Genomic DNA, 21,306 nt, shown 5'->3' with positions numbered 1-21,306 from the left:
TAACTTACGTTCCATGAAATAGGGGCCAGGTTCAATTCGCCATACAATTTGTCCTTTCTGCGTTCCGGTCACACCGCGATTCTTGGAGTCCCAGAAGTTTGCTGGTGAATTCTCATCTGGAAGATGAAAGAAAAAGCATGTCATAACCCAACCAGCTATCAGGGAAGGCTGGCAAGCAGTTTATTTTTAAGAGCGAACCTTTGTACAAGGATGCTTGTCTAATGAAAATTCCCCAAAAAGATTTTTTTAAAAAATTATTTCTGTGTCTGTGTTTTTTCACATGTGTATTCTGCATACATTATGCAGAAAATCGTAAGATAAAAGATTGATCACAGAAATGATGTTTCTTCCTTATAAAACAAAATAAGAAAAGCTGACAACTAATACGTGGCAACTGAACTAAGGTTACCAGACATCCCCATTTCCCGGGAACAGCCCCGGATTTACAAATCAGTCCCCATACAAAATCAAGTGAAGTTGAAAAGTGTCCCCAGATTCATTGAAAGAAATCTGGTAGCAACGGCAGCAAGAATATTATTGGCACAAAAATGGAAACAAGAAGAATTACCGACAAAAGAAGAGTGGCAAATGAAATTAATGGACTATGCCGAATTAGATAAGATGACAGGAAGGATTCAAATCCTGAGGGACCAGAGATTCTTGGAGGACTGGAGTAAATATTTGAATTATTTGAAAAGCAATTGTAATAAACAGATTGCTAAAGGTTTTGTAAGGAGGACTATGCGAAATATTGCAGAGAAGACTATGAAGAGAGTTATTAGTTAAGGACAATTAAAAGTAATAGAGAAATTAAGAAATGTAGACTAAGTGATAAAGACTGAAAAATCTTCAGATGTGGTTGATGGAAGTCTAAAACATTGTATAAGATAAGAAAATATGTTAAAGGATTGTTGGAAATGAGATGTTAAAAATTAATGTATATGAAATGTTATATATGATATATGATATGTTATATATATATATATATATGAGAAAGAAAAAATCTGGCAACCTTAAACTGAACCATTCTTTCACATTCAATCATATTAAGTCTTTGTGCAGATACTAAGTTGTCCAGACAAATGATCCTTGGGGAAAACGTCTTTTCTACAGGTTTCCCCTCAGGAGGCCAAAAACTGAGAGGTGGGAAGAGAAGGGCAAGCTAGTAAATGAGCAGGAAGTCAAAATACCTCCCCACATGGCTAAGGGGGTAAAGTGATTCCCCCTCCACAGGAAGTCCACATCTTGCTGGGATTCTTCTGTGAATTCTTATGAAGTTTGAGTCAAGAAAGCTTCAATTCAGAAAAGGCTCCTCCAATCAGTGGAGTTGCATCCTTCGTGGGCGACCGGGGTGTGTACATGCGCCCCAGGCAGGACCAGGGGCTGGGCACGGAAGGTAAATAAAACCCACAGCACCAGCCAAACTTTACCACTGCATCCCCCCAATGCTGCCATTTAGCAAGGGGGCTAGAGGCACAATGGCAAGACCCCTGGTGGCAAGCAAGGTGGGGGTTACTGAGAGGGGATGCCTGCCTTGCGCCCCCTCAAAATCATGCTCCTGGGGCTACACACACACACCTGGCTCTCCCCACACTACACTCCTGCCTCCAATACTCAGAAATCAGCAGCATAAGCAGTGCACAGGGAAGGTACACACACATTTTTAAGGAGATGTAAAATTAGGAGAAACCTATAAGCAAAATGCAGAGGTGAAAACATCAGACCAGAGAGGTAAAACCCGCCAGGTAAAACCATCCAACAGAAGAAACTGTTATAAGAGTTCCAAGGCGTCATAAATAAAATGTGCATACACAAGTGAATAAATAAACCTCTTCCAGTAGACTGGCTGAGTTCTTATCACTTGTTAAATTCTGTAAATAAATTAACTTCTCGCCAACCCCTTACAAAATAAAAACAGGTCTGGCTAAAGGTAGAGCAGACCTGTCAAAAGAGCATCTTCTGTGTATGAATAGGGATAGGTCTGACAATGGATTCAAGACCCAAGGTATTTACCATTCCTAAAGAATGGCCCAGACTAACCAGGAAAAGGCAAGCGAGCAAGCATTACCAGGTATCTTGACGGACAGGGGACAAGTGATACTCTCGAATTTCTGTTGTAGACCACCTCTTTTCTGTTACATTTGATTTAGGGTGGTCTTTGGCTAAGGGGCTGGAAAATTTGTAATACCAAACTTAAATTTAGGCTGTGTGCTATGAAGACCCCTAACCGGACCAGTTTGCTTCATGTACGCAAATCACTGGATCTGGCTGCAAAGCTGGTGCAGGAATTCTGCACACAGATGCATCTCCCCCTGACACCTGCGATATCACCTTTCCGTGAAGCGGGAAGAAGCCCTTCTTCGAGTACAAACAGATTTCTGCCGCCTCGTGTCATCAGAGGCTGCAAACTTCAGCTGAGACCGTTCTCTCCATTTTCTTCTGAGCAGCTGAAATTGTAAACTGGGATCTGAACTTGAAGCTTGCGTCAGCTATATATATACATAAAACACTTAAAGGGTCAAACACTGCCAAAGGTTAGTAGTTTAGCAAGCAGTGTTCTTGCCTTACAGTCACAAAACCAAACGTTCTGGCAGGAACCTTCATTTATTAGCAAATCACTCATGATGGGAACAGCCACAAAGGCCAGAGAAGGGCAAGTTACCAGCATGACTTGTCCTGCTGCACCCAAGGAGGAAGCGATATTCATGAGTTCTTCACATCATACTCATTTTGCTACTGCCATCTGGGAAAGGTTTCCTAAAAGCAATTCCCATTTCAAGAGTCATTTAGAGGTAAGGATAAAGCAGCAACAAATCCATAATATTCTAGTTATAATGATCAGGGAGGGCAAGAGAATACTCAAACCTGCTACCTAAAACTCAACCAAATAATCTAATCTGGAAAGCCTGCTTATTTTAAGTGTTGATATTTGGCTCACCATATGAACACTGTGGTCAAGGCAATTTTGTACCATTCAGTTAGTGCACAGGGCAGATCAAACAATTCCTTCTTTGCTTGGTGGTCTGTGGCCTGTCACTTAACCATTCCTGTGATGAAACAGAGTTGTTAATGCATGAAGGCAAATGTCATATCATGGAAGTCCAATACCACTGTCTTCCGCGCCTGGCATTTCAACCCAGGACACTAAAAAAACCTGCTTTGAGCTTTTCTCAGCTGTTTGCACAGATGGAGAATGATATTAATGTAGGACCAGAAAGCAGATTTTCATTCCCTAGTAAGCCATTTTAAATCTAAATGTACAATTCTAGCCAGAGTTAAGTTTTGCACTTGAACTACGAATACTGTTTTTGCGGCAAGGGCAAAGAACACTTATATGCTGGACACAGCGAATTTGGGGAAAAAAATGTGTACAACTGCTGATGCCAAAACAGCTTGCTGCCTGAGGCAAAGATCAGAATCGGACCCACACACCACACTGTGTGCAGAGGCTTATCAATCTTAGTTCAACACTAGTGATGGGAAAGCACATCGGAGCATCAGGCTAATTTGCAGAGCACAGGACTGACACAGCCTCACCCTCCCAACATCTCACTGCTATTGGTCATCCTTCAGCACCCTCTTGCCGCACTCTGCCTAATGATAGGACCAGTTTTGGGTAGGGTACATGCAGATTGTTTTTGTGAGGGTGCTTCCAGACAGTCAGCGTTTTGCGGGAGGGATTCAACCACATACTAGAACTTTTGGACTGCACATTTAAAGCTCTCTGTCATCCTAGCACATGGGTAGGCAAACTAAGGCCCAGTGCCCAGGCCCAGTGCCCCTGTCCTAACACAACAAGTCCATGGAAGCGGGGGGGGGGGGATACGGAGTTACAGCAGTTTGGAAAGCGTAAGGGCTAACAACAAGATGTGCAAACACCATCAAGCAAACCAGGATGACTACCAGATGAATAACCGCCCCATAAACAAACCTGATTGAATGCTCAATGAAGAATGGACACCCCATAAGCTTTGTGCAAGCAAATCAGGATGAATGCTGAATTAAAAAGGTCTGGATGAGTAGAGTTCCCTTGCAACCTTTTGGCTTTAAGTAAACAGAGACTTTTCAAGTGAAATCTGTTTTCTAGCCTCAGACCAGGCTTGCTGTATCAGTAGCTAAATCTGATTTCCCTGCACAGTCAACACCTCCATTGCTATTAGGATTGGTGATATGAATGTTTTTTGACTGCTGGAAAGGCATATATTGGACAGCACACTGACAAAGAACAATTTCCTTCCAATAATACACTTTCCATTTGCGAGAAGCTGAATTCTTTCTTTCCCCCTTTTCAAGTTTTACAACTTCTTTGCAGAACGAATGGCTTTCCGCAGGACAACAGAACCACTCCAACCACCCTTTAAATGGTTGCAGAAACAATGCCATCTCCTTTCCTGGCAGCAGTAGCCAATCACACAAAACAGATATTAATTTAATGTAACACCTAAGAGAAAACCAATGAGCAACCACCTTTAAAACAATAAATAAGGGGAGATGCTCCAACCATTGCAACATAATTCCCACTCTCCTCCTTTTCAGCTATCTTTCTTTGGCGATCACTCGTAGCTGAGTAAGATTGTTTTCCATAAACACGGTTTTAACAGTGAGTCCATAAGTGACTGGGGAGGCCAATTCTGGATCCACACATCCTTCCACAGTGGGGACATAGGTTTCCAGGCAGGAGCTGATCACGGTGTGGATTTGCCAAGCGTGCCTTCCTCCTAGCACGTTTCTCCCTTGCATCCTGAGTTCGAGTGCCTTCAAAGCCCATGACACCTTTGGTAAAGGCTGTTCTCCAACTGGAGTGCTCACAGGCCAGTGTTTCCCAGTTGTCAGTGTTAATACTACTTTTTTTTAGATTTGCCTTGGGACAGTCTTTAAACCTCTTTTGCTGACCACCAGCATTATGCTTTCCATTTTTAAGTTTGGAATAGAGTACCGAGGTGATCCTTCCTGAATCCCAAAATGGTTTTTGGCCTTCTAGGGGGACAGTGGACATAATTTTCACCGCTTGACAGCTTCAAGAAAAATGCAGAGAGCAAAACCAACCCCTGTATATGGCGTTTATTGACCTGACTAAGGCTTTCAACACTGTAAATCGTAATGCCCTGTGGATTGTCCTTCTGAAAATTGGCTGCCCAGATAAATTTGCAAACATTTCCTGCTATATAGACAACTGGCGTGCTAAATGCACAAGACCAATGAGTAAGAAATCAAAGCGCTTTGGGAAAGAAGTGCTCCAATTCTCTGTACTATACACAGCACTGAAATCTTCCCTAAAGCAGAAATTATCACCATCCTGTCACAATCACCCAACCCGATAATACACACACAAAATGAAACTAAACTATATCTGGTATTTTATATTTGCATTAATTCATATCACAGTGCTAAATTAACGTTAAAAGAGATTTTTTAAAAAATGTTATCACATTGCCATATACTGTGTTAAATCTGATTCATGGTTATTTTTCATATTTGGGCTGTGTGTGTGTGTGTGTGTTATTCATCTGGCTTGTCAGTGCTGTAAACCGTCATTGACGTTTCACAAATTAGGTAATCCATTTAGGTAATCAACCCCAAATCAGTTTAAACATGAGCTCCTGAAAGGAGTGTTAGTTTGGATCTGTACCCTCTGCTCCTATAAGTGATTTATGGGGGAGGGGGAGGGGGTAACGGAAACAAATAAGTAAGCTTTTGAATCAGTCACCCCCCAAAAACCCAATTGTTAGGTATGAATGAGTAATCAGGATAGAAACCCTGGGGTAATAGCTGTGGGTTTTTCCCTTGTAAATAAGCAAATAGACCAGGGGTCAGCAAGGTTTATCTTGCCTGGGCTGGATGGGTCCCACAGATATCCCTCCGTGGGCTGGATCGTGAGCGCCTGTTATTTTCAGCATCGGCACGTGCGCAGACGCGATATCTGGCACCGCAGAAGCGAGTCCCTGCTCCGTGCTGGTTTACTGCAGCGAGCAGGCAGGCGGCTCAGTTCAGGGGCGGCTCGGGGGCCAGTCAAACAACCTCCGCAGGCTGCTGGTTGCCATTGGCACTGGTTGCTGACCCCTGAACTGGACCCTTTAATAATAACATCTGCTTAGTGGGGAAGATTTGGAGAGTAATGGTAAATCTTGAGTCCAGGTGTGGTTCTTGTTTTGACAAATAAAGCATTCACATTTAAAATTCACAAAAATAGGTAGCTTTATCCTTGTTGTAAGTCAGTTTGAGATTCATTCTTTCTTCGGGGAGGAAGTGACTAATACATTTAATAAAAGAAAAATAATAAACAATACTGCTTTAGTTTCAAATATAAAAACCCACTCCTTTAATGTCAAATATTGCAATTTTTGTACTTCCCTTACCTTTTATAGGCTACAGAAAGTAATGTAGAATAGATGGGGGGGGGTTTCCCCCCAAAATGAACATTAAATTGAGCTGTTTACATACTCTAAATTTGCCTTTGGCAACAGCATTTTTCATTCTGGTTTTCTACACTTACCTGACCTATCCTGTAGTAGGAGATAACTTCCAATCAATTTCGCATCCGTTTAATCATCTGGAGATGTTCTTAAAAACTGAAATTTCTTTTATAAGGCTTCTGTTATCCGTATGCCAATTCTTCTCTCCATTTTAAAAAAAGTTGCCTTCTTGGAAGAGGGAGTACTTGAATACTGTCTTGCACCATCGCTGACATCGTCACAAGCTCACTTGAGAAGCACCTCTGCATTTCCCATCTTCTGCTTTTTGTTTAGATTGGAACGTTTTAAGAAAGCTCTCTCTTGGCGTTCTTAATGTGCTATTTCTTTTACTAGCTATTTCTATTTCTTTTACTAGCTAACCCACCCAGAGAGTTCACTGCTTATTGCGCTCTGGGCAATTGCTCCCTCTGGGTTCAAACATCACAGAATTAGAACAGATGAAGTATTGTCCTTCAGATTAAGTTATTTGTAGCCACTCCCCCCCTGAAGGGTACAGGATGCCAAAGTCTTCATCCTCCCTTGGCTTCCTTCCTTTTCTGTTTTCCATGGGAGAATTCTGAACGGTTGATCCCACTACTGTACAGTCACCCAGAGGGTGATAAACAGGGAAAATTCAAAACCCAGAAATGACAAGCGCATTAGTCACAGAAAACAAAACACAAGAACCAAAAGTCTCTCATATTTGTTGCATCTCTGCAATGACATCACTTAGGTACCGTAACAAAGCCCAACATTCTTGTCTTTGTAGGCTGCAAAAGGTTCCCTAGACTCTAGAGTGCACTAACAAACACACAAGGTAATCGTTGTATATTTACTGCATTAGCTTGCACTGGCTTGGGGGCTCTACTTGCTTTCTCATTTGCAGAGAATTCTTGATGATATCAGATGATCTCATAAACGCCGCAACTAAATGAATAAGCAGCAGTAAAAAAAATTTACCGGTACCAACTTCGGTTGGTAAGGCCCCTACAACTGCTCCTAGATAACTTTTTTTAAAAAAATAAATATTTATTAGAGTTTTTGAATACAAATGCACCAATAATAAACAATCTTACTTCTATCACAACGTAGTTTCATCACTTCTTTGGACTCCCTCACGTCTCCCGCTCCCATTTACATCGTTAAAAGGTTTTTCCAAGCAAATTATCAACTTGTTTACGATCTTATATCCACTCATTTAAGTATAATCTAGCAATTCTCCATAAAATTTATGTTTTCTTTAATCTCACTTATCATCAAATTCAAAATCTAATTTAGTGGTGGCCAATTTTTTATAATCTAGCATCCTTCTTAACATTCAACCAAATTACAATGTTTTTGTAAATACATCTTAAATTTCTTCCAGTCTTAGATAACTTGGCCACAGTTGCCCATGCATTTGGTAAGCTCATGATTTGATTACTGTAATTTGCTCCATGTGGGACTATCCTTGGGGTTGGTCAGGAGGCCATCGCCGGTGCAGAACACAGTGGTGCATGCTCTGGTTATCTCCCGCTTGGACTACTGCAAAGCACTCTATGTGGGGCGACCTTTGAAGGTGACCCGGAAACTACAACTAATCCGGAATGCAGCAGCTAGACTGGTGACTGGGAGTGGCCAGCGAGATCATATAACACAGGTCCTGAAAGACCTACATTGGCTCCCAGTACGTTTCCGAGTACATTTCAAAGTGTTGGTGTTGACCTTTAAAGCCCTAAATGGCCACGACCCAGTATACCTGAAGGAGCGTTTCCACTGCCATCGTTCAGCCCGGACACTGAGGTCCTCCTCCAAGGGTCTTCTGCTGGTTCCCTCACTGCGAAAAGTGAGGTTACAGGGAACCAGGCAGAGGGCCTTCTTGATAGTGGTGCCAGCCCTATGGAACGCCCTCCCATCAGATGTCAAGGAAATAAGCAACTACAGTGGTACCTCGGGTTACATATGCTTCAGGTTACAGACTCCACTAACCCAGAAATAGTACCTTGGGTTAAGAACTTTGCTTCAGGATAAGAACAGAAATCATGCTCCAGCGGCGCAGCAGCAGCAGGAGGCCCCATTAGCTAAAGTGGTGATTCAGGTTAAGTACAGTTTCAGGTTAAGAATGGACCTCCGGAACGAATTAAGTACTTAATCCGAGGTACCACTGTACCTGACTTTTAGAAGACATCTGAAAGCAGCCCTCTATCGGGAAGGTTTTGATGCCTGTTGTTTTATAGTGTTTTTAATATTCTGTTGGGAGATGCCCAGAGTGGCTGGGGAAACCCAGCCAGATGGGCGGGGTATAATTATTATTATTATTATTATTATTATTATTATTATTATTATTACTCTAGGCTGCTACTTGAGAGACCACCTTATTCCTTATACACACAGACCACTGAGATCTGCAGAAGATCTGCCATCCCCCCCCCCCAATTCTCTAGGAGCAATCATAGAACATCTTGTCCTTTACAGCTGTTTCTTAGGTGAGTGCAGGCTGGGCTGCCAGCATGTGTTCTCCAGCAGCGCTTTTTTAAAGTTTAGAAATAAAGAGGAGGAAATAAAGGAATCTGCAGACAACCTCTCAACACAGTTTGGAAGGTGGTGGTGGTTTTCAGTCCGGCTCTGGTTTTAGGAGCTGGACTAAATGTGAATTGTTGGAAGTGTAGCAGTAATTTGTTGGAGTGTAGCTGGAATTAAGGTATTATTGGGAGACATAAACAACTTCAAGATTTAACTAGATGTGCAATTCTACTGAATTGTGTTATTTGGCAAGTGTGTTGAAAAGCTCAAAGTACTTGCCAAATAACTAAATGTATTCATTTAAAAATATTTGAATATTGCTTTTCAACCACAGCTGCTACCAATGTAACGTACTGCAAGCAAATAGGTGCATTTTTGTACCACTGGGTTGGAAAATCTTTGCTTAAGGGATACTTAAATTTATTTGCAACAGGATCTTTTTATTGTACTTACTATGTACATTTCCCCCTTTATGGCCACTCTCTGGTTTTAGGCACAAGTTCCCAAAAACCCATTATGGTATCTTTGAGAATGTGACACTTGTTTTTAAATGCATTTTAAAACACATAGTAAAATACATTTTTAAAAAGGCAATAGACCATGGGTAGGCAAAGTAAGGCTCGGATCCGGCCCAACTGCCTTCTAAATCCGGCCCATGAATCAGCGTGTTTTTTACATGAGTAGAATGTGTCCTTTTCTTTAAAATGCATCTCTGGATTATTTGTGGGGCATAGGAATTTATTGATTTTCCCCCCCTTCAAAATATAGTCTGGCCCCCCACAAGGTCTGAGGGACAGTGGACCGGCCCCCTGCTGAAAGAAGTTTGCTGACCCCTGCAATAGACTATTTCAGGAGTAGCACAAATGTGTCAGGATATAATGCCAGATATAATGTACCCAGACCGCTGTATTATGTCTAGATCATTAAGGATGAAGGAGAGAATGCCCTTGGACTACAGGGGCACAGAGCTGTAAGTGTGGTGACAGTTAAGGCTATATACTACCAGGGGTGGGGCAGGAGAGGGATATAAAACTAAAGTGTCATTTTAGTTTCATTTTCACTTTGTTGCTGCCATAAAGCACCTCTGCTTTTTTATGTGCTTTTGTTTGCGCTTGTGTATTTTGTAATCCAAGATCTCTAGACAGTAGAAGCGAAAATGCAAAAGCCTGCAAGGACTGCTTTTTAAGGACATTATTTGTTGTTGTTGTTTAGTCGTGTCCGACTCTTCGTGACCCCATGGACCATAGCACACCAGGCACTCCTGTCTTCCACTGCCTCCCACAGCATGGTCAAACTCATGTTGGTAGCTTTGAGAACACTGTCCAACCATCTCATCCTCTGTTGTCCCCTTCTCCTTGTGCCCTCCATCTTTCCCAGCATCAGGGTCTTTTCCAGGGAGTCTTCTCTTCTCATGAGGTAGCCAAATACTGCAGCCTCAGCTTCAGGATCTGTCCTTCCAGTGAGCACTCAGGGCTGGTTTCCTTCAGAATGGATAGGTTTGATCTTCTTGCAGTCCATGGGACTCTCAAGAGTCTCCTCCAGCACCACAATTCAAAAGCATCAATTCTTCAGCAATCAGCCTTCTTTATGGTCCAGCTCTCACTTCCATACATCACTACTGGGAAAACCATAGCTTTAACTATACGGACCTTTGTTGGCAAAGGGACATTATAGGGCTGCTGAACTCTTTTGTTTCCCTGTCACTGTCCTGCCAAAACATCTCCTTTCTGAGATGCGACTTGCATTTCCAGAGAAAGTCCCGTTGGTGCCCTTGTAATGCAAAGCGCCAGCTTTGGAGATGTAATTTTGTTGGGTCTGTGGCAGGGAGAGAAGGCATGAAACCTCTCCTCACCTCAAGGCTGCTCAAGCTTCCCAGAGATTGCTACTTACATATGAGGAAACACGCATGGACAATGTCTGTTTATTTTATTAGAAATTCCGGGGCAATCTCCAAAACGCAATGCAATAGAACCATAAAATATCCAACATCCACAGTCGATAGCTCTGCTGCTAAAGCATGAGACTCTTAATCTCAGGGTTGTGGGTTCAATCCGCATGTTGCACAAAGGATTCCTGCATTGCCGGGGGTTGAACTAGACAGTGCCTTGTGGTCCCTTTCCAACTCTTCTATGCCAAAAAGACACATAGAAAGACTAGCAAATGCTTAAGTAGTCCACTGGGCACCCATGAGATTTTTTTTTCATACTACAACTCCCATCAGCCCCAGCCAGTATAGCCAGTGGTCAGGGATGATGAGAGCTGTAGTCTGACATCCGGAGCACGTCACATTGATGTGGCTTCAACGAGCGTATAAAACAAGACCAGAATGGAGACCAAAAAATCGCCTAGTCCAACATCCTGTTTTCAAAGTGAACAACCGGATGTCTATGGTGACAGCAACCAAGGCATAAGTACATCACTCTTCCACAATCTGGAAGAAAAACAGTTGAGTATAAGCAGTGAGGGAGATGAAATAAACCCACTAGAATCAACTTACTCCCAAAGCTGTTGCTATAACATCAACTTTGGCCCTAAGTCGAGGAGTTGCCGGGGGGTGGGGGGAGGAAGCCGAAAGAGATAACAAAGAGGAATCTGCTGTTTTATGGGGCTATTAATGACAGCTATTATTACTAAATTTATTGAGTGGATTTGTACCCCCCCCTTTTTTTTACTCCAGTCTTCAAAGCAGTACACAGTATTAATACAGTGCAATGAACACAGGTAAAACCAAAAACAAAGTAAAACCAGTGAACCAGGAGCAAAAGCAAACACCTTCACTTGTCTATCCCTTGACTCCTTCCCACAGGTCAGTTGCTTCCATATGGCCCTGCCATGTCAGAGTGGCCTGGCAAACAGGTGACGTTATGCCACAGGGTGGATACTGCTCAGCTGGAAGCCATCAAATATCCAGGGTTTGCAGGCACCTGCTTATGCATTAAACATTGCAAGGACCCATCCTCACACACACTTCATAAGCAACCTTCTTTAATGAGCCTTGTCTATCAGTGAGAGAAATGGAGAGTCGCATAACTGACATGCCTTAAAATAGGCTGAACGGGTGGCAGGCTATTTTTACAGCACTTGCTTGTTTCTCTGGAAAATATTATAAAGCATATGCCTGCCATTTTGCTTTTTCTATAAATGAGCAGAACACTGAATAGCTGAAACAGGCTTCAGTTCCTTGGGATTTTATGTCTGTGCTCCGCAACTTTTTAAAACCCACAGGCATAAATAGGATTCTCTAACTACAGACTCATTGAAATTCTATGACTGGGTACCTTAATGCAATTGCACTACTGGTTTGCTCAGCTCTTTTTAGAGGTTTGTATGCCACAACATTCCTATCTGCTTAAAAAGCAAGGACAAGATCTCCACATCCAGTCCAGCTTCCTGCCTCTGTGCAGTTATCAGCCTAGATTTTGGCAGAAGACGTTGTCTAATCTTCCTTCCTTCCTTCCTAATGTCTGTTCTCTTGCCTCCTCTCACATGATTAGCAGATAACTGTTGTTGTTCAAGTAACATCAGACAACAATGTGCAGCAGAGGCATCTCTGGCACGCAAAACATCAGTTTCTTTCTCCGTAAACTAGCAAGCTGATAGCAGGTGACAAAGACAGCTCTGCATTAAATTTCTCGGATCCTATCGGGTTAATTTCATCCACTTCTGGAGTTGCTGGGTAATTTCCATTTTCATGTAAGAAGCGAAGGGCATGCCTTGTTTTAGGATAACTACACACAGGATTTCAGACATGCTGGCTTCAAATGTAGGAACAAAGCAGTTAAGTTCGACTGAAATCAACAGGGCTGCTTCCAAGTGAAGACATTCATGGTTGCTTGTTGCAATAATCAGTGCAGCCCCACTTAACTTGTTTGTTGTTTTAATGCAGCAACTCTAGCCAAGGAAGATAAAGCTGAATTCCAGAACTAAGTAAAGACAGAATCTCCTACATCCCACACACTTACTTTGTCTTATACAGTGTCATAAGCAAAAACCAGGAGGAATCAGCTTGGACCACTGCAGAGATACTGGCTTGTCCACAGGAGAACACAAATAAATTGTCCCAGATGAAATGTACACCAAGAATCGTAAAAAATGGAAAACGGAGTCACTCTGACCTTCCTGTTTGATAGCTGGAGCACACACGTTACAAAGATCAAAGAAGCAGTACCTCAAGGATCGCCTCTTTCCATATGAACCTACCCAGACCCTGAGATCATCTTCTGAGGCCCTCCTTCGTGTGCATCCTCCTCAAGAGGTCCAGATGGTGGCAACACGAGAACGGACCTTCTCTGCAGTGGCTCCCCATCTGTGGAATGCTCTCCCCAGGGAAGTTCACCTGGCACCTTCATTACACACCTTTAGGCGTCGGGCAAAAACATTCCTTTTTAAATAGGCCTTTGGTTGATTTACAGTACAACTTATGCCGTTTTAAAATGTGTGGTTTTTTAGAGGGGGGTTATTGGGTTATTTTTGTTTTTATTATGTATTTTGTGGTTTGATTTATTGATTTTATTCTGTGAGCCGCCCTGAAACCCCCAGGTATAGGGCGGTATATAAATGCAATAAATAGTAATAGAAAGAACACTTCACTCCAGATTCAGCCAGGTACCCATCACTGATAAAACCAACAGCCTTCCTGTCCTCACATATAATCTTGGGGGAGATGCTGGAATGTACTTTTACGGGCAATTTCAATTTACAAATGCAACTCATGCAGACAGAGGGCAACAGGAACTCCTCATTTTCACAGAATGAGCTCAGCTCAGGCAGGTGACTGGAAAGGTTTCTTCGGCTCATAAAACCCATTTACCTCCCTGAAAACTATGCAAAACAAACTCTTTCAGCATTTCCCCATCCACCAGAACACATCAATCGCTTATTTACTGGCAACACTCAAGTGAGGGGTGTAAATACAGAGTACAGTTCTATATTGCTTGATGTTGTCTTAACCTTTACCTGCCTTCGTATCTTTTGATCTATTTTGTATAGATGTAAAATTTATGATTAAAAAAACTACAAGGCAGAACCTTCACACGCCTGCTATTTATAGGAACGCTCAAAATGAGCCAAACAATTATATTTTGCTGACATTCTTGGCTGGAATTGTTTATATCTGTGTGACTCAGAACTTTCAAAACGAGGTCATGCAGTAAAAGAGAAAATTCCAGTATACAGAGTGTAACAAAAATGGAAGGAAGGAAGGGGGAATAAAATAAGTATGGGGGGAAGCCACAATGGCTAGCTGAATAGCCACCCAGTCAAAGTTAAGCAGTCTTCAGTCAAACAGATTCTAAATGACTTAACTTTGCTTTTTAAGGTGCTTAACTTGGAATCATCTTATCCTCTGTTTTTGGCTGCATCAAATCCTCTGGAGGTCTAAGGCAGGAATGGAGACCTTTTAAAGTCAAGTGTCATGTTACTCTTACCTTTATACCATAGGCTCCATTAAAGGTAAAGGTAAAGGGACCCCTGACCATTAGGTCCAGTCGTGGCTGACTCTGGGGTTGCGGCGCTCATCCCGCTTTATTGGCCGAGGGAGCTGGCGTACAGCTTCTGGGTCATGTGGCCAGCATGACTAAGCCGCTTCTGCTGAACCAGAGCAGCGCACAGAAACGCCATTTACCTTCCCGCCGGAGCGGTTCCTATTTATCTATTTGAACTTTGACATGCTTTTGAACTGCTAGGTTGGCAGGAGCAGGGACCGTCGCGGGGATTCGAACCGCCGACCTCCTGGTCAGCAAATCCTAGGCTCTGTGCTTTAACCCACAGCACCACCCGCGTCCCATAGGCTCCATTACAGCCATACAAAAACCAAAAGTTTGTACAGTACACTCACACAAACACACTCTCTTGCATCCAGGCATTGTCTCAATTACTCTAGCTAGGCAAAGCACTTCAGGAAGTTGCATGGCAGGTCCAGGGAGGGGCATGGCTTTTGCAGAGCCCCAGGCGGGATGGAGAAGCCTGGGTGGACGCATGCAGCCCCTCTGGGGCCTGAAGTCCTCCCCTTGGCTCTCAAAGTGCACTATAGGCCAGGAGCTGCTACTGCATTGCCTGTGGGCATCAGGGTAGCCAGCAGGACCTCCTACAAAGGCATCCACAAAGGGTTCCTACCAAATAAATCCCCCAATCTGCTGTATTCCTATTGGCTTGCTCTGTCTTCCTGCTTGTTCTGCTCTGCTGCCATCTTAGGTTAACCTTACCCTCTTAAAAATGATTAGATGAAAGGAGAAAGGTTGTTTTCTGCTGCTACAGAGAAGCGGACACGGAGCAATGGTTCCAAACTACAAGAAAAAAGATTCGACCTAAACATTAGGAGGAACTTCCTGACAGTGAGAGCTGTTCGACAGTGGAATTTGCTGCCAAGGAGTGTGGTGGAGTCTCCTTCTTTGGAGGTCTTTAAGCAGAGGCTTGACAACCATATGTCAGGAGTACTCTGATGGTGTTTCCTGCTTGGCAGGGGGTTGGACTCGATGGCCCTTGTGGTCTCTTCCAACTCTATGATTCTATGATTTGACCCCCTCTTGTGTTTTGGGGTAGAACTTGGCTCTAGCACGGTGGTGTAGCACTGTCCAGTGGTGTAGCATGGGGTGGGCTGTGGGGGCTGTGGCCCTGGGCATGTTTTTTCGAGGAGGGGACTGACCAGGCTCCCTCATTGGAGCCTGGCTCTGCCGCATGAGGGAGCTGCGGCCCAAGCCGGACCTGGGAGTGGAGGGAGGCTGCCGTGGGTGGGTGGGTGGGTGGGTGTGGTTGGGTGTCTATAATTGCTTATAAACTTCGAATGGATCTCAGAATTTTCAGCCACATAAAATATTGGTTTAAAAGATATATGTCCCCTCTTCTCTTTTAGAAAATATATATACAGTGGTGCCTCGCAAGACGAAATTAATTCGTTCCGCAAGTTTTTTCGTCTTGCGAAGCACGGTTTCCCATAGGAATGCATTGAAAATCAATTAATGCGTTCCTAGGGAGACCGCCTTCAGACCAGGTCCGGGGACAGACTGTCCCCGGACCTCTTCTGAAGGCTGGGGGGGGGAGGACTTTTCTCCCCACCGCCAGGCTTCAGAACAGCCTTCTGAAGGCTGGCGGTGGGAAGAAAAGCCCTTCTCCCGCCGCCAGCCTTCAGAAGAGTTCCTGCAGGGCTGCCTAGGCTGCGAATAGCAGCCTGCTGCCCGGTGCGAGGGACGCTCTGAAGCAGAGCGCCCCTCGGGCGGGGCAGACATCTGCAGCTTGGGGAGCCCTGCAGAACTTCCCCACAGGGCTCTCCAAGCTGCGGATAGCAGCCTGCTGCTCTTAAGCAGAGCGCCCCTCGCGCGCGGCAGACATTCACAGCTTGGGGAGCCCTGCCGGACTTCCCCACAGGGCTCTCCAAGCTGCGGATAGCAGCCTGCTGCCCCGCACGAGGGGCGCTCTTAAGCAGAGCGCCCCTCGCGCGCGGCAGACATTCACAGCTTGGGGAACTCTTCTGAAGGCTGGAGGCAGGAGAAGGGCTTTTCTTCCCACCGCCAGCCTTCAGAACAGCCTTCTGAATGTTGGCGGTGGGGAGGAAAAACCCTCCTCCCACCGCAAGCCCCGGGAAGAGAGGAGAAGCTGTGCGCCTTCTCCTCTGTTCCCAGACCTCCCCCGCAAGCCTTCAGGACAGGTCCGGGAACAGAGGGGAAGGCGCGCAGCTTCTCCTCTCTTCCCGGGGCTTGCGGTGGGAGGAGGGTTCCCCGCTGTCCCGGAGATTTCCCTATGGGCTTTCGTCTTGCGAAGCAAGCCCATAGGGAAATTCGTCTTGCGAAGCCGCTAAAAAATTGGAAAACCCTTTCGTCTTGCGGGTTTTTCGTTTAGCGAGGCATTCGTCTTGCGGGGCACCACTGTATATATTGAAAGACTATCAACCAAAATGAGTTCATTATCGTTTTCTTTCAGTTAAGTTTTGCACAAATCTATACTTGTCCTATCTTACGTTTCCTATATCGCAGGCAGCCATACATATGTATGGGATCTCGGTATGAGGCTTAAGTCTCTGGTGGCCCTTAAGAAGGTCTTGAACAGCTTTTTTTTTCTCTGCGGCAATTAATAGGTAATATAAGCTGGTGTTATAGATTGGGCTGGTATATTGGGGCCTGGCCACGTTTATTAATTTTGGTGCTGGTTTTTAAACACTGGTGAATTGGAAATCGTGAGTGGTTTTAATATTGCATTTTAGAAATACACGCATGTTGCAAAGTGCTTTGTCGAGAACGTTCTAAAAAGGAAATAATAAATCCATTACAGTATATAAATGGATTCATATAATTATATAAACGGATTATATAAATGGATATAAACACAAACACAAGCTTCACCACTGCACCCATGATCTCGCCTTCCTTCGTGACACAGCGTTGCTTTTCACAGGTGAAACACACTAAGAATGGAAGTCTCCTCTCAGAGGATTACCTGAAACACTGCAAACAATTCTGCTTGTAAATGTGTAAAATCCTTTTCTGTTGTTGTTGAAGTTTGAGATGGCTTGCATCAAAATCTTAAACCATATCATATACACAGTCACATCACAAACTATTTTCCTCCAAGTTACATCATGCGTAAGACTGCAAAGTTCAAAAGTCCCCCTTACAGACACAGCCAGGGCCATTAATTATACATATGGCTAGATCACAACATCCAGATTCCCATCATTGCTACAGCTGCCTGCAGGGACATTAATGTTTTCCCCTGCCCTCTTACTTTATGAATAAATAGGCTACACTGAGCACATGATACTTACTAAATACAGAAAAGCAAGCATTTGCAAAAATCAGCTGTTTGTCGTACAGCGCACTACCCTTTACAATGTTCAGTTGTTGTTTATGTCGGAGCAGGTTTTTGTGTTACCCTGATTTGCTAGCACAAATTTCAGGAGCCGTAGTCCCCTTGATCAAATGTGTACATATATACACACACTTGGGGTGAGGTGGGTTATGTGTGTGTGTGTATATGTACACATTTGATCAAGGGGACTACGGCTCCTGAAATCTTAGGACATGTGTCCCAAGCCTCTTTGCTGGAAATTTGGAAAAATAATAATACACATTATTGAAAATAATAGAATACAAGCATAATGGCACATTCCCTCTGTAGAAGACTTCTTATCCAGCAGAGGAATCTCGCTCATGAAAAGGGGGGGCAGGAGGTTCCCCCTTTTTCTCTCCCCTCCCTTTTTTTGAGGGTTTCAGGACTAATTGGAACAGCATGGGCTCTGGGTTGCAGAAGAGAAGGGCAAGTCGATGAAAATAACCTCTCCTTCCACCCTTTCCCATCACAGGGAGCATTCTGAGTAAAAATGTTCAGTGGATGCTACCACCAGTAGCAACAAGCTTTGGATTCAACCCTACAGATGTTATCTACCACTCATAGTCCAAAAATTCACATTGGGCAACACTTTTATTCTCATGCATTATTTTGCTCTTCCTATTATCTTACAGTATATAAAGGGAAAATACTAACTGTTTGACAACCTGCTGTTACTATTTCTATTGCTTCGTGGTTTAGGGCAAAAATACTTAAAACACACTCACACACACACACACACACACACACACAAATGACCTCATATAGAAGTTAGCTCTTATGATGCTTGATCTCCAATTTCCTATTATATCTATTTAAATTATTTTATTATTTCAATGAACCCTACAAAGTATGAACTTTTTGCTTGCATTCACGTTAAAACATATTTTAATAAATGCTATTATGAATTACTTTTATTATTCGGATCTGCAGAATCCCAGAATTACGAAAACATGATACTTCTTTTTTTCATGACTTAGGTTATACCATGACTACACTTTGCAACTTCTGGTGATTAAGAGCAGGTTTTTTGCTTTTTAAAGTTCTCCTCCAGAAGATAAATATTTTTTCCTTTATTTCCATATTCTGCATGGTGCACATCACAGAAAAGAAAGATATAAAATAGAAATCCCAAGACTGGCAATTAGACAAAAAAATCCTAAAATAATTGCACCACTGTTTTCATTCTTAAAAACCTGAATTTTTGTATTTCCCCAAGCTGCTTCACAGACATTTAACTTAAGAATGGATTTTACCTTCTGAAGCACAGGAATGCTCCGTCTTTCTTAAAGAACCTGGATGTTCACTTTCATAAGGTCAGCCAAAGAGTATGTGGTTCCTGAATACCAAAGTCTGCCAAGTGATTTATTTCAAGAGACTTACTCACTTCCTCAGTTATTTCTTGTATATATATTTTTTTTATAAATAAAAAAACCAACCCAGCAACACCCAATTTTTAAAAGTATTAAAGGAAACTAACCAACACATCCTGAAAGAAAATAATACCAAGGCTCACACAAGATAAAATCTTCTGAAAACTCAAACAAAAAGGAAAAAGTAGAGGGGAAGGCAGGGGTTTAATATCTTTGAAACACTTTGTGCTTTTAATTGCAGCATTTTAAGCAATTTATAGCTACATTTCAAATAACATTCTAAAGTAGGGTCAAGCAGCACAGTGCTCTCTAGATGTTGGACTCCAATTCTGCTTCCTTAACAAACCCAGTATTATTTTTCTCGAAAAAGAGGTGCTGGAACTTACCATGAATGCCTCCATTGTTCTGTATAATGGCGCCCACCTGAGGTGCTGGAATTGAGTTCTGGCAAGTTCTGGCTGAAAATAAGCCCTCATCTCATCTACAATCAAATGTTTAATCATCTTCACCATGGATGGTCAACTGGTAGCCCATGGCTCCTAATGGCCCTACCAAACTGTATTCAAGGTTCAGCAAAAAAGCCATTATTGTTGTTGTTTGTTTAATTTTGTTGTTGTTGTTGTTGATCGAATTTATATACCACCAAATGCCATTTCATTCATAAGGGAAAGAAACATGTTTCGAACTTGTAAGGAGAAAAGGTATATCTAAGCTTAATGTTCAATATGTATTCTATAGCTTTTGTATATGCATATATCATTTTTTAATGTACATAATTAAAGCAAGGCAAATATGCATTTTCTGTCCCCTTCCCTTGAAGAACAGAGTGACTCCAGATGTCATGAGTCCCTAGGAGGCACCTTGGAGGGGCTGGTCAAAACAGAACCTCCGGCACTGTGTCCCACACCTTGAAGCCCTCTCCTTCTGCAGCTCCCATGGATAAAGATCTCCCCACCCAGGAGACACTCAATACCTTTGTTACCTAGGACACAGAGATGACAGAGCCACCTCAAACAGACTGTTTGTGCCCAGTCCACTGGGAGTTCCCATTTGCTTGTTCATTCCACACATGTCCACCTCTGAGGGGGATCAGGTGATGTGTCAAATGTTGGACCAATGTCCTAGCTAGGTTAGCCATGTCAGGCCCCTGCTGCACAGGTGTGCCCTTCACCGTGTTACGTACCGTGGTACAGTGGTATCTTGGTTTTCGAATGTCTCTGTTGACGAACATTTCGGTTCGTCAACGGAGTAAATGCTTTGGTTTTTGAACATGCCTTGGAAGTTGAACACGCCACGTGGCTTCCGCTGAGTGCAATACAGTGGTACCTCGGGTTACAGACGCTTCAGGTTACAGACTCCGCTAACCCAGAAATAGTACCTCGGGTTAAGAACTTTGCTTCAGGATGAGAACAGAAATCACACGGCGGCGGCAGGAGGCCCCATTAGCTAAAGTGGTGCTTCAGGTTAAGAACAGTTTCAGGTTAAGAACGGACCTCCAGAACAAATTAAGTTCTTAACCAGAGGTACCACTGTATCTTGAGGTTTGGCTGTCGGCTACAGAGTTTTCAGTTTTCGTCCATTTCAGAACTCAGATGGTCTGTCGGAACGAATTACGTTTGAAAACTGAGGTACCACTGTAGTAGAAAACAGAATCTGAATCCTTCATCCAGTGAGAGCCAGGGCACCAAACAACACCTAATTTGCACAGTCCTAACCTATGTTACGGGAGGCGGGTGGCGCTGTGGTCTAAACCACTGAGCCTCTTGGGCTTGCTGATCAGAAGGTTGGCCTTTTTGGTTACCTTTTTTTAACCAATATCAAAGTTCCAACACAAAGATGATGCTGAAGTTTAAGCTAACTCTCAGAGACTATAGCCTACAATGTGAGCCGGCTACATTAATTTGAATTAATGTCTGTAGAATGCTCTACCTAGGGATGTTTGCCTGGCGCCTTCATTATATATATTTAGGTGCCAGGTGAAAACATTCCTCTTCAACCAGGACTTTGGCTGATTCATATTCTACAGCCTTTTAAATGTGTCTGTGGGAAGTGGGGGGGGGGGTCATCGTTTTGCTGTTTTGTGTTAATTACCGTATTTTTCACCCTTTAGGAATGAAGGGAAAATGTGTGTGTGTCCTATGGGGCGAATGCAGGCTTTCGCT

The 21,306-nt window shown here is 43.3% G+C and overlaps 1 protein-coding gene across 6 annotated transcripts in view; it reads right to left on the bottom strand.

Annotated features, from left to right (window-relative positions):
• Positions 1-21,306, bottom strand: part of HECW2 (HECT, C2 and WW domain containing E3 ubiquitin protein ligase 2) — a 193,857-nt gene that overhangs the window by 94,734 nt on the left and 77,817 nt on the right. For 4 of the 6 annotated variants that reach the window (XM_081855139.1, XM_081855143.1, XM_081855144.1 and 1 more), the window contains exon 3: positions 9-116. In XM_081855139.1, the coding sequence (XP_081711265.1) occupies positions 9-116 (108 nt within the window). Of the gene's footprint in view, positions 1-8; positions 117-2,662; positions 2,758-6,493; positions 6,895-21,306 lie in introns of those variants that run through there. The other 2 variants (XM_081855142.1, XM_081855141.1) reach the window with 2 other exon arrangements.

The sequence above is a fragment of the Podarcis erhardii genome (genome assembly GCF_964252035.2).
Source record: "Podarcis erhardii genome assembly, chromosome: 1".
Classification (NCBI taxonomy): Eukaryota; Metazoa; Chordata; class Lepidosauria; order Squamata; family Lacertidae; genus Podarcis; species Podarcis erhardii.
This window is presented reverse-complemented; position numbering and strand designations above follow the sequence as displayed.